Source organism: Xiphias gladius, chromosome 19 (assembly GCF_016859285.1).
Source record: "Xiphias gladius isolate SHS-SW01 ecotype Sanya breed wild chromosome 19, ASM1685928v1, whole genome shotgun sequence".
Classification (NCBI taxonomy): Eukaryota; Metazoa; Chordata; class Actinopteri; order Istiophoriformes; family Xiphiidae; genus Xiphias; species Xiphias gladius.
In genome coordinates this window covers 5,722,784-5,737,233 of record NC_053418.1, presented here as the reverse complement: position 1 = coordinate 5,737,233, position 14,450 = coordinate 5,722,784, and the positions used below count along the sequence as shown (strand labels likewise).

General features: G+C 40.1%; 1 protein-coding gene across 1 annotated transcript; it reads right to left on the bottom strand.

Moving 5' to 3' along the window:
* Positions 1 to 1,149: 1,149 nt before the first annotated feature.
* lrrc74b (leucine rich repeat containing 74B) lies at positions 1,150 to 12,564 on the bottom strand. The gene is made up of 10 exons (XM_040155958.1): positions 12,326 to 12,564; positions 11,432 to 11,648; positions 10,686 to 10,828; positions 8,237 to 8,369; positions 7,360 to 7,566; positions 4,781 to 4,890; positions 3,332 to 3,447; positions 2,810 to 2,888; positions 1,584 to 1,679; positions 1,150 to 1,475 (listed from the first exon to the last, which is right to left on the bottom strand). The coding sequence occupies exons 1-10, from the start codon at positions 12,422 to 12,424 to the stop codon at positions 1,359 to 1,361; spliced, it is 1,317 nt and encodes a 438-aa protein (XP_040011892.1). The 5' UTR covers positions 12,425 to 12,564; the 3' UTR covers positions 1,150 to 1,358.
* Between the last annotated feature and the right edge of the window lie 1,886 nt (positions 12,565 to 14,450).

Sequence of the window (14,450 nt, the reverse complement as noted above, 5' to 3'; positions counted from 1 at the left end):
GAGGTTTTTCTATATTTTGCAACTGTGTGTTACCTCTTGTCTATGACATTTATTATGATTAATAATAATAATAATAAATATAATAATAATAATAAGAAGAAGAAGAATACAATCCAACTATTTAAAAAAATCCTTTAGACATAGCTAAAATACCTGTATTTAACATTTTACTAAAAGTTGAGTCATTTATAGTCATAAAAGTGAAGTATAACAACAAAATGTATATCATGTAGTACATAATCAGAAGTAAAACTACGCATCAGGAGAATGACCAATTTCCGACAGCAAAACTAAATTACTGAATTTAATAACTGAATTACTGTAATAATATATAACAATAGATTTTCATCTGGTCCAGTTGCTTAACCTTTGTTTGTTTGTTTTTGTTCACTGCAAAGGAACTACAACTACAGTCATCAGATAAAGGTAACAGACTAAAAAGAACCAAACTTTTCCTCCAGAAATCCTTCCTCTGAGCCATGTAGTTACACAAAATATAAAACTCAAGCAAAGTACATTAAGTAACGCAACGCTGTATTTAAAAACAGTATTAAAAATAATTGTTTAGCTATTTTCCATCTCTGCATTTAAAGATAACAAATGGGCCTAACCAAGTCATAAAATGGAAGATTGTATAAAAATACATGTAAGTGATATTGCCAGATATTTTGGGCGCTTTTATAAATAATATGAAATAAAATGATTGGGATGGAGTTCATCTTTGGGTGAATGTGGGAGGGACCATCTCCAAATGACAGCTTACCATATCTAACACTGTTTGAGTTGTCCTGCTGCAGTAAACAGATCTCTTATCTAATAGTGGCCTGTTCTTTCAAAGCTGGTTTCTCTATTAGACTAGTCATGCAGTACTTAAATCCTTTTTGTGCAACCCACTTTCAGTTCTTTTCATACAAAATGTGGTGCTCCCTGATCCTCTCCATCATTCTACCCACTGACATTATATAACATCAAATCAGATCATACCTAAAAAGAATCAAACTCAATACCTGTATTGTATGCCCATGTTCAATGACTTGAACCACACTATATTTCAAATGCTAGCGGCACACAAGCTGTCTATGCACTGTGTCTTTTAGAAAATGAACAAACAAACTCTGAAGTATCTTTATTTTAATTTGATTGGGTATTTAACAAGTTTTACATTAAATCAAATACATTTTATTCATAACGCTATGCTCTCATGCGTCTTTTTTAAAAGAAATGACAGCTTTTTAAAAACGATATCCTTGCAGGCATCCATCCTTTGGTTCATCTGTTGACAAAAACGTCCACTGGGCTTTACCAAGACTCCTTCCATCTTTTCTGGCATAAAAGTACAGCATTATCAGTAACAGTTTTCAAGCTTTTGTTTTCCTGAGTGTGCCAATTCTGCCCCCATGACTTATTGTAAGCTCAGGGAATATTTCTTTCACTGTTGTCTGCAAGTCTTCAAAATCCTGGTTCACTGTGATGCCCTATAAAAAGTGATACACAGAGAAGCAAGTGAATAAGTTTGTCTCCTGCAAAAGGGAGAAGATTTGCAGAAATTCTCATAGAGGTAAAATACAGCCTGTGTTACTTACAGCAAAGTCTAATGCTTCCATGGCTGAATCTGGGTTTTCCTGTATAGACTTGAGGATGCCATAGCACCCAGCATTCTGGATGGGGTTCCTACCCATCTGGCCAGAGATAAACATTAGAAATGTAAGAATATGGCAAAAGAAAGGAAGAGAAAAAAGGAGAAGTGCAGGATTAGATGAGAAGATCAATACCATTCTCATATCTCCGAATTAATTTGGAGCTGGAGCCAGGAGTTGATTAGCTTAACTGAGTTTAGCATAAAGACTGGAAACATCTAGCCTGTCTCTATCCAGTGGTAACAATAGCACCAAACAGCAAATCTAAAGCTCCCCAATTAACACATTACATCAAATTTGTTGTTAAAATGGCAATTTGCCACTTATACTGGTTTATGTGCAAGACTAACAGTTATTTCTTGGCTGAGACCGAGTCTTCATTATTTTTCTGGCAACTGCTAACATCCCATGAAACAGCAAATTGTATTTTTACACTTCACTTTTTGTACAGATTAAAAAATTGAGATATAAGGTGTTAATTAGTGAGCTTCTGGTGGGTGGACTGTGTAACAACTGGACAGAACCAGGATACCTATGTACCCCTGTTTCCAGTCTCTAGCTCAAGCTAAGCTAGCCAACTGCTAGCAGTGGCAACAGGCTTCTCATCTAACACTCTGGCTGAGAGCAAATCAGCAAATTCCCCTAAGTGTATAACTATTTCTTTATTCCCAGGCTACGTTTGGCACCAACAACACATTAGTGTAACTTATTGTGTTCTGTCCACATAAGGTAAACCAAAAAAACTGTTCTAAGAAGAATATATGTGGACGAAAAGAAAAACGAGATACAGTTGCAATAATGAGCTGCCATTAATGCAGATACAAATTGAATTGTTTATATTTTAACTTTAAAACTTTTAATTAAGTTATCCCATTGTTCACAGCCCAGACTGACCTGCTCATAGTAAGTTTTTGGACTTGCATATGCAATCAAACGCCCAAAAACCATTTTCAACTCAGGCGAGCACATGGCATCAATATCAAATGCTCAGGCTTTAACTTAATGTAGTGTCTTCTCCATAACTTTTTTGTCAGCCAGTTGAGATGAGCCCCTGAGTTTCTTGGGTGTTGATATTAAAACAATGTACAGAGATCCATTTATTTATCCCAATTTATCCACTGATGCCCCCCTTTGCTTTTAGAGCTTGAACCAATCTCTTTTAGACACCTTACATTTAGGGATTTGATAGTCTTGTTTACTTTGAGGCCCATGGTGAGATGGATGGCTCCTTCAGGGGGTATTTGGTTGTTGCTGTGGTGAGAAACAAATGCAGAAAACAAAACAAAAAAATGTGTGTGTTGGAGTGTGAGGGAAACAATCATAAAGTGTTATTTTTTAAATGGAATTATTCATCCACAGAGCACAAATGTCTGAAAATTTGCAAGCTTTATTTTGCTCGAGAAGTTAAACAAGAAGAAAGTGAAAGACTTCAACTTTGTTTATGGTAAAATCTTCCTTTAAGAAAAAGGTGACCAGTGTTTAAGATTTATTGACCTCACCAGAAGTGTCATTAAGGATATTTTGTATAGGTTTTGCCTCACAGTTAGGGCCAAACAAGGTGAAACATGTCATTTTCCTCTCATTTATGAATTAGGATAGAATTTTCTAAGCTGAAGTTGCAGCCTCTGCCCCTTTTTACTCAGTTACTGTAAGCTCATCTGATTATCAGATACCAAGATAACAAAGGCTCATACCTCACATTCAACTCCTCCAAAACGTTGTTCTCTTTCAGAGCCTGTCCTAAAGCAACGGCTCCTTCTTTACCAAAGCCATTATATGACAGATTCACTGTTCTAAGGGAAATGTTTCTCTAAAAAACAGAAAAGAATATGTTTGGTAAAGGGTTTCGATTTAGAAAAAGATGGTTGGTCAAGTACAACAAGTAAAACATGAGCAAGTTCTCTAACGAGATTAACTGAAGACCAAAGACACATGAGAGAGCTGAATAAATCCTGAAGTAATGAGACTCTCAGGACCTGAATCAATCAAACCGGTGAGTGCAGCTTAGTGATCAGGGTCCCCTTGACCATCTTGGTCGTTAAGATGTGGAAAGAAAAAAAGGCGATTGTACTTTCCTGCTGTGAGAAGCTTAAATGAATGCAAGACCAGGGGGCTGTTTCACAAAGTAGGGTAAGCGAGTCAGCCAGGTTATGATATATCTTCCTCTATTAGCAACTATCAAGCTGCATTACTGAATCGTATCATTAAACCTAATATACAAGCTCTGTTTATACTTGCAAAACAGCATTGCCAGAATATGTCATGATCTTGTCTTTACAGTCACATTAGTAACTGTATAATCCTGCTACGGGCAATCCCCATGGTTCATCCAAAATTCATTGCCAATTCACTTTTCAATAGAAAACCCCTTATGCATACTAAATTACCAGAAGTCTGTGGATATGCCTGTTCCTGTGGAACTGTTTTTCATGGTTTCATGGCCCCTAAGTAGCAATTAAGGAAAATCTTAATATTACACCATGCAAGGATATTTTAGACATTAATACACTTCCAACTTTATGGCAACGGTTTTGGGAAGTTCCTTTCCTGTTTCAACATGGGGATTCCCCTGTACATCATCATCATCAGGTCCACGAAGAAATGGTTTCCTGAGTTTGGTGTGGAAGGACATGTGGAGCCGTGACCTCAACTCTATCCAACACCTTTGGGATGATTTGGACAACAATTTGGACCCCTGAACTCCCACACCTTTGGGATGAACTGGAACAATGACTGCATGCCAGGTCTTATTGCCCAACATCAGTGTTGGACCTTAGTAATGCTACTGTGGCCAGATGTTTAGTATGAGTGGAGACAGTAACCAGCATATTAATGCCAAAATTTTTAGTGCGAGATGTTTAATATTGGTTTAATATTTGGGTGTCCAAACAAATTCAGTTTTAAACAGTGCTATTTTAGTGCTATTTAAACATTGCTATTTAAACAGTGCTATTATAACGGTTTCAATCTGACAAGAGCAATGTTTTTGATTCTTACTGAATACTGAATACTGAATACTGAAGAGCTAAAAAAACCAAGTGTCCTGGTCTAATCCTTTGCTGCATTACCTGTAGATCCTCTTTTGTCTTGCATGAGTTTGAAAACTAATATGGTGTTCAAACACTGATTTCAAGGTGCATTACCCTGAGGCCATTGGCCAGCATCACAGCTCCTCTCCCTCGAATGCAGTTCCAGGCCAGACTAAGGGATCTCAACCCCGTGTTCTCTGACAGGGAGTCTCTGAGGATGTGCCCTTAGGAGTGGGGAAAAAAATAAGAAAAACTTAATGGCAGTACGACAAAATAAAAGCTCAATTAAAAAAGTTCTTATCATTGAGTTTGATCATTTGTAAAAACCAGGAACATCTAATTTATTCAAAATACTTAATTGTATAAATAATTGTTATTTTCATTGTTAATCGTTATTTTGTATGAGGCTGGTGCAAAATATTTTAGATATTTTAAATATTTTATTGGTAAAAAGCACCATGAGACGTAATTTTTTTTTAAAGCAAACACCCACTTCTGTGCTCTCTGGGAGCCATTTATCATATCTACAGTAGATTAAGCCGAGATGGTGTGACTGTGTGTTCCATGGCATAAAAGCTCTAGTAAGTGAGGACTGTAGAGACAGAGATCCCAGAGAGAGAAAGCTCCATATCATCATCTCACCCACTTTATCACCGGGATAAGAAAGTGCATGGCACTCAGTGGTTCATAATCATAGAAAAAGATGCTCCTACTGAGCTTGGTTGAAAAAGCAATAACACCACAGCATGAACGTCAGAGTGTTTGAGTGGCATACTTTCTCTCAGGGACCTACTATATAGAAGAGTGCACTCAAAATGCACGCGGATGTCCTTTGATATTTCAGCAGGGGAGAAGACAGAATTGAATATGTGGGGATGAATCATAGCACACGCGTGGCAGTGAGACATGGTGGTGTCCCCTTTTCCCACAGACAGATTTATTTTCAATTTCCTAACCTCAATCAAATGCTCAGTGCATCCTGTTCCACCATTCTTCCGCGAGGTGCCTGTCACAAAGCTCATCCATGTGATAATTGAAAGAGGTTTTAATGAAGGCGAAATGTTCCTGACCTTTGAATGCCACATTCTGCCGCTGCTTGCTCTCCTACGACTCCTTAGAGATATGGCTACATTATTACAGCAAACTCTCACTGGTTTTATGAGAATGGTTTTCCAAAAGATCTTATAATAGTTGATAACGTTAATTGCATATAGTCATGATCTAAAATTAATCTTTGGCAATCTGGTTCAAAAAAAGAAACAGATTGCAGGGTGTCGTCAAGATGTGCAGAAAAAGTTTGCAGGCACGGCCTGCACGGACTTAAATCATCTGTACGAGGTTAGGACTTTGAAGAAGGCCCAGTCATTCCAAGGCTAATCTTAACCAACCCTTGCCGTTGCCACCATCTGGCCGCAGATGCAATCTGCCAACACACAGGACAAATAGACTTAAGAGCTATTTTGTCCCGGCTGCCATTGGCCTCTTAAATAATTCAGTGTTGTTTTACGTTGTATTTGTTGTCCATTATTATTGTTTGTCTGATGGTCCTGTTGTTACTGCTGACTGTACAACAAATTGCCCCTCGGGGATAATAAAGATAGCCCTGATCCTTGACCCTTGAATCTGCACTCTTCAGAGTAATTTGGTCAGTTTGATTCAATTATCATTTAATAAGGCAGAAAAACAGGTCTTTGCATTCACCTATACAGCTGCTTTTCCACAACTACTTGTAGTTTTAAAATGGAATTTCAGTCATGTTTAAACAAAAGAACATATGAGTTATATATTATTGGCTTTAAGTATAAGTGTCATGTCAATTAAAAGACTATGCTAATGTGAAATTTACTATTTTTCTTTTCTTTGAACAGCTATCTTCTGTAGATGGAAAGTTTATAAATTATGTCAAAGTGATACAAATATTTCTGAGCTAAAAACAAAAAGAGTCTCGGGAAATGACTTCATCCACAGTCTACCTTATACCACATGGCCAAATGTGTGTGAACTTCTTTATCACTGTATGCATATCTCTTTACATATGTTTGTGGACTTTTGATCTGGTGCTGTTTTTCAAGGTTTGGGCTATAGGTGCTTTAACGGCAACTAAGGGAATTCTTAAGGCTGCAACATACAGCGTGCTTCCAAATTTCAGCCAGCAGTCTCACGTTTAAAGTTGGACGCCTGACCTCCAGCACTTTCGTGATCAACTGGAATGCGGACTGAGAGCCAGGCCTTATTACCCAACGTCGGTTCTGGACCTCACTACATCCCTGCAGCCAGGTTCCAAAAATGCATCTTAATCCCGGTGGTCTCGCAATGAGCTGTTCAGCAGTCACACATGAGTGTCCGCATGCTTTGTTCAGCTGTCCACTTGCTTTTTGTCATTCGTTTTACATCAGTTCTAAGTCAGTTTTTTGTTTTCTTTTTTGGCCTCGATGAAAGTGAAATACAACAAAAACAAAAAACCCACTGAGGGGAAGAGCTCTGTCCAAAATTAACTGGACTCACAGACACCTCATTACTCACACCTCCTCTAATGTCCTTTGATATCTATTGATGCCGCATATAATTTTTGGGTCCCGAGATTCAGTTTTCTGGTGCTGCTTATTGAAAATATTTGAAAATATGTATCTACTGTGTAAATCTTTAATATCGTCTTAATAAAAACTGGGAGCCATGGCTAATCGCTGTGCTACCTGCACGCTCTCTCAGAGCATTGTGGCTGACGTCAAGGTGCTGTAGCTTGGTGTTGGTGATGAGAGCCGGGCCAAGGTGTTCAGCAGACCGGTCCGTGAAATGGTTTCCTGACAGATTGAGGCTCACCAGGGTGCTGTTCTCCTTAAGCATGCCAGCAATGGCTCTGGCCCCGTAATCCCCGAGATTGTTGTCGGACAGGTCCAACTCTGGAATTGACACACACAAACGCACAGGTCAAAGGTCAAGGTATGGTGGTGGAAAGAGGGCCAGTAAAAAAAAACCCCAATATGTGTCAGGAGAAGCTGATGTATTTTCCACCACGAAAAGGGTCCACAGGGTCTACCATGAGGCTGACATTTGAGGGTTTTGAGTGAAATGTTTCTAATGGACTATTGGATAAACTGAAATTTGATTGGAGTTTTAATTTGTTGTGTATTTGTTCATTTAAAATCATATATAAACAATGCCTTTTAAAATTCTGTGTTGGCCGATGTCCGCTGCAGCATCCGCAAAATATGTGCTGGCAACTAATTTGTTATACTGTATATTCAGAAAATGGGATTACCCCTGAAAGTTGAACAGCGGTGCATGACAAAGGATGTTAAAAAGAATGCCAGCCCAAAGAGCCCGCATAACTCACAGGAGTCAGTCTCCACAGACCCTCCCCATAGGTTCCTGAACTGCTTATACAGTTGACATTTAAAAGATATTAGACAGGGACCCCAGATGTTACATTGTGTGCCGTGGCACGTCATTGAGGCGAGAGTGGCTTACGAGTGGGAGTGCGGGCGGGACGTTCGCTAGAGAAAGGTGATCGAGACAGAGTAAGGGAAAAGGAGAAAAATGTGTGCATGCTTGAGTGCCTAGTAAAACCACCTGTAATGTAACAATTTTCCTTTAACATCTCGGCTATAGCAGCTCCGCCCATTCCTTCCATCCAATTATCTCGCAGGTTCAGCCTCAGTATTGAAGTGTTGGTTACCAGGGGAACTGCCAGTGCTTTGGTGCCCTGCGAACACACAACCAACCCCCTTCTCAGAGTGACATCCTTCCATTTGTCACGTGCAGTATATTTTCTTATCTGTGTTCCAGTTAAAAGAGTAGATGTAGCCTGCTGATGCAGGTGGGCAGGGAGAAAGACGGAGAGGGAAAGAGGGAAATATTAAACCTGTGTGAGACAAATGAGGCAGAAGGAAGCTGTGTGGAGGCGTGGGTCAGAAATGAAGCTCGCGGAACAAGAAAATTATAGTTTCCAGCACAGCTAATGAGAAAGTTGAGTGCATGAAGCCTTATGTTAACTTGATCTTAAAAAACAGGAGAGCAGAAACAATCCCATCAGAGGATAGTGTGTTTAAATGTACACAGAGCGGGTTTCTGGAGGATTTGAGAAGCCCATCAATCTGCAAGTCATTGCATAGATAACCTTTTGCAACTGCAAAACTTACTCAACTTCTACTCACTGTGATTGACAGGTGAAGACTTATTTAAAATCCAATTTAATCTGTCTGAATGATGTTTACTGAAGCCAAAACCTTTGGAAATGGCTTGTTAAGGAATGGATTTACTTTTACAACTTTAATTTACAGCGTTATGGACCAGTGGAAGACTGTAAAAATGTCAAACTGTGTTGCTAAGAGCTCCAGGCAACGCATTTTCACATTTGCAGAGGAGGTACTCTTCCCTCAGTCAGAGATGTACAACTACAGAGCAATTTTACATTGATTAACTGTTAAAAAGTTGTCTAATTGTTATTGACTTGTGGGCTAAAATTGGGCTATCCAAGGTTTAAGTTAAAAAAATTACTAGATATACATCTTTCATTTTGTTTAGTTTATGTTTTTCTGGAGTAAAATAAAATTACATCACTCAAATGTAACATGTAGCAATGTATTTCCTGTTTGGTCTAAACCTGCCAAAAAGCGTTATGATTATGTCTCTGTGGATCTGTATATATCTGTGTATATTTTGGGTTATATGAGAACTAAAACATGCAGACACAATATTGGCATTGTATCTAATGCACCACAGGACCAAGTAATAAAGCTGCGTTTACATGGGTGAAAAGGTAAAAAGGATTTGCTGTCGTTTAGGATCAAAAACAAGTTTCCCCAGAGGTAAATTAGAAGCAGATCTGCATAATGAGTTCTCTCTGCATATAAATCAATACATGCAGCCTCCTTTCTCTTTGAGGAGGGGAAGGACTCTCCACTTGAATGTGTACGGGTAAGATCTATGTAATGGGCAAGACATATGCAAGCTTATATGTAATGTGTACTGCAAATATATGAACATGCATGATCTATTTCCTGGGAAAGGACTGAAAACCCCTTGAGGCTCAGCTGCGTTGCACTTAACACGGAGCTCCCCAGACTTCCTCGTGATCAGTGCAGTCCCCTGGAGGAGAATGTGACTTTGAATTAATGTGTCATTCACTGAACAAAGGTCTGGGCGGATCTGAAATAGCGTTGGATTCTAATCATATTGAACATGTCTAGCTTCTGCTCAGACTCAGACTGACCTTTTGACAGCATGTGGTCCGAGACCGCGTGGACGTTTGAACATTTGTGGCTCTTTTACAGGAAGGGAAGTTCGAGTCAAGTATGTTCCCCCAGGTGTAACTGATGTGATGGGGGAAAAAGGTGAAGAAAAAGGAAACGCTCGATTGCACACTATGAAGCTGGGACAGACAGTCTAAGGCTATATATGAAAATCATTTGGCTGGGGGGGGCCAAACCTTACGTTTCACTTTTTAATAAAGCATGACGCTCCCTAGTGTTATCAATATTTTCTCTGGCCCATCCCCTTGAGAAACATTAACACCCTCTCCCCAATACCTTAAACTTGCAATAGCTGATTTTTTTCTTGGCCACTTGGGGGCAGTGGTAACAAAATGTAAACACGACATAAACGTATCATGAGATCTTGACTTGGAGCAACAGTATCATTCATTTGGAGTTGAATTTCTTCACTTTCACTCCATTTTAGCTCTGTCATTATATCGAAGGCTACTGTCACTCAGTCTTTGACCAAACCACTTCTTCCCTCTGAATAAACAGTTTTTACTGTCACCGGATTACCAAACTTGGCAGGTCAGTGGCTGCTGATGGGCACCAAAATATTTTTGCCCTACACCTGGATTCCAAATCCTAAAAATGATAAAGTAGAATAATAATACAATATAAAGTTGGGGTGAAAATAATAAATAAATAAATAAAAGTCCACCCTCCCTGCTCTACCCTCTCCGGAGCAAAAACAAAAAATACATATTCTTCCCGGAACTCTAACACCCCCCCCCCCGATATTTTTCATGCAGTGATTAAAGTACCTGTGGCCCGAGCCCACGGTGCATCATGGACAGCTCGCTGTCTTTCATGTGCCGCAGGAAGTAGGAGGCAGGTACCACCTGTAACATTTCACACGCCTCCATGTAGCACGTCTGCCCTGTCGGGTCATATGCCTCCTCCTTACCTGCAACGAAAATAAAGACACTGGCTGTAGTGTCTGTCTGAATTGTTCCCTATCAATACCTCTTTGAAAACGGAGAGATGCGGCAGTTTCCCCTGGAGGAGGACCTTTTGAGTGTGCTATTGAAATCTCCCTTGTGGCTCATTTTGCCTTGTCAGGAGAGCTCATTCATACCAGATGGTTTTCACTTCTGGTGAAAAGGAAGCCCGACACAAAGACTGAGATGAAATCATTAAGATGCAGAACAGGGCTCCACATGTGTGGGCGGGTGTCTGTAGGAGTTTCTGTTTTGTGTTTTTTTCTTTCTCTGGAATCATTCAGAGACTGAGAAGATGGAAAGGCAGTAGGGAGAAGATTAACAGATGGGGTTGACAGGGGGGGCTTTGCCTTATCAATGCATGTTCTCATCGAGATCAAATTAAAACTGTAAGATATTATTTCAGATAGAAAATAACAGGATGAAATTGTTCATTTCAAACGTATGACTCACAACACCAAGCCATTTCCCCACTCTCTTAACAGAGGTAATATCACACGCTTTTTCAGGAAATGTAAAGATTCCCCACCTAATTTAACTCCCTTTTTTTTAATCAACTTTCCGTTTACCTCCGAGCTCCAAATCCGTGTCGTAGTCCTCATCAGAGATCGCACACTCTTCTCCTCCCAGCTCCTCCTCTTCATTCTCTTCTTCCTCCTCCTCCTCCTCCTCCTCCTCCTCTTCCTCTTCACCTTCTCTTTCACCTCTGTCTAGCACATTCCCATCAGGGCTTGAGCGATGGTCCTTTGGCCCACGCACATCGACCTCTGTCCAGCTCGCTCTTCGCTGGATGGAGAATGAGAAAGTAAGACATCGTGACTCATCGAAGCTGGCTGCTGGCAGCCTGAGTGAGGAGATTTGATGGATTTGCTTGATCTGCCAGGAGAATAAATGATACCTACACTTTGGACCACTGAGTCCATCAATGCGGATGACCCATTTTAAGTTGTATCTTCAAACTTCTATCATTCTGTCCCTCTAGCCTTTGTCACTACAACCCCCCCTTCCTTCCCACCCTTCAACCAGAGGCTCTTAGGGATCTCTCACTCTCTTTATTTGTGTGCTTATGGCCTATTCACTACGTGTCTCAGTCAGGCTACTCAGAAATACCATTATTTGGCATGTGACTGCAAAGTGTAATTAAAACAGACTTTCAGGGTGAGAGGTCCTAAAAAAAAAGGAAACTGCAGGTCTTTAGCCTGTTTTCTTTAGCCTGTATTGCTCAGACATGCCCAGAGATGGTGTTGAGGTTAAGACCCCCTTTCTAAAACCAAATATACCCCTGCTGGTCTATAACATGCATTGAATTCTTCCCAAAAGTCTCTCTCCTGTGTCTTATTTAATCCCAGGAGCCATAAAATGTTGCTTCTGGACAGTCCTGCATGCTTTCACCTGCCTACCTGATTGGTCACACTTCCCTTGCCCAGAGGTTTGCAGAGGTGGCCGTTTGGTCAGCGTCCTACCTCCCCCAGCTGCAGCCTCACACTTTCGGTTTCTGCGTCATCGTCTTCCAGCACCGAAGGCAGCAGCGTCTCCCTGGCCAACTTCTTCCCATGAACCATGACTTTGACACAGAATAATGGTGAAATTACTACTGAGAAGGATATATGTGTTGCTGCCTTAATGAAGAATTCAATTTTCTAATTTTGCTTTCTTTTTTGGTTCTTTGTTTTTAGATCCAACCTGCTGGTAAAAATTTGTGCTGTGAGTGAAATCACTGCACTGCATTTGACCAGCAAGTAGTGCAGTATGTGTCCATGCAACCTATCTTGCTCCATGGGCGGGTCAAACTCTTTGGGCTAATTAGAGAGGCCACTGCCTCAATATGTGACAGCCGGTCTCCAATCAGAGTCCTTGTGTAAAGTTTGGATGGCCTGTTCTGTTGACAGGTTGCCATGGCACTGAGAGGCACCTCAGTACTCTGAGTGCAGACTCTCTGAGCTGTGACGACCAGCACTTAGAGAGACAGGAAGACAAGGGGAAGCATATGGCTTGTTTGCTGCAAATCTGTTTTTCAGGGAAAAAGCTCTTTATCAACATCTAAATCTGACTTTCAAACTAAAATGCTTCGTCCCACTGCAGGAATAAACCCTTTCAGTCTGACTTATTTCTTTTATAAACAAGAAAAACAAGCAAAGAAACTCTGTTGACGTATTCTGTAAATGGTTCTCTTTATTTATAAGTAAATGCAAAGTCCTTGCAGTTGATGCATTAAAATGGAATATTCTCAATCAATTACACAACAAAGGTCATTATAGCAGAGGCTGATTGGATCAGAGTTGTTCATAGCAGCAGCAATATGCAAACACAGAAAAAGAAACCCCTCAAGAAAGTTTTTAGCATCCAAAGCCCTGGGAGAAAGGCCAGACCTCACGATACAGTCTCACTGACTGACACAGTGCTGGTAAATAGAGAGAGCTTTTTAAATATGAACAGGAGACAGAAGATCACCATGCACTGATTTAATGCTGCTGTTTTATCCTCATACCTAAAGGATATGAGAGACACCATATAGAATAGGCCTTTTTTTGCTCTTTTTTAAATCAAGCAGAATCATAGTGCTCATTTACATAATCAAAATACATTCTTAGAAAAGATCAAAGTGGTACTCTTTATATTTTATACTTTGTCTTTGAATATATATATATATAGAAGCTATATATAGAAGCAATATCTTGTATCAATTGTTTTCCTGTTGCACATTTTATATCACAGACATTTTCTTGACAGCTCTCATTCCAATTAAACTAAATCTGTTTAAACGACATCATACAGAGGAGACATTCATCCAGAATGAGCAACAGTGGGGACAATGGGAATCGCCCATTTTCTCCCGGCAGTGAACATACTCGACTCAAAAAAACAAAAAACAAAGATAAGGAAGAAACAAACAAAACAAAAACAAATATATTCTCAGCAGCTGTTAGGTACATTTGAAAGTCACATTGAAACCCGTTAATCATGCTGACAGCTACCTTTAATTTGATTTAAAGACAAACAAAGGGAACAAACAAGATTCAGAAGCTGAAAAGAAAAGCCACAGGTAACTGCAGAGTGGGTGATGAATAACCGACGTAGTCCCTGAACAAATATATTCAAATTACAACCTTGACTCATTGGAAAGCAGCAAATGACCACAGCGGCAGTGCCATTGCCTCTTGTCTGTGAATGAAAGACTTCACTGGAGCTTATGACAATAGGACTCAACTGCTGAGATCGAAACTAAAAGCCATGTGCGGAGGGTCCTGTTACCAAAACACCATCTGTAAGATTAAATTAGTAGGATTGTGTGAATTGCAGAGCAACCGAATCATGCTTGTTTTAAAATCTGACCATGAGATTGTGTCTCACCCGACGAGATAACAGACAAGAAGAATAATCATGTAAAAACATACACCTGAGCACATGCATGTTTACACCCACTCGTACAGAGATCCGCACACTCACAACGATTTATGCGCACACACGCACACGCACGCACGCGCGCGCACACACACGCATGCATGCTGATGCTACTGAGCAGGTGTCAGGTCACAGTGAAAGAGTGGCATGTGAGGTGCAGGGTTGCGCAAAATCATGCAGAGACAC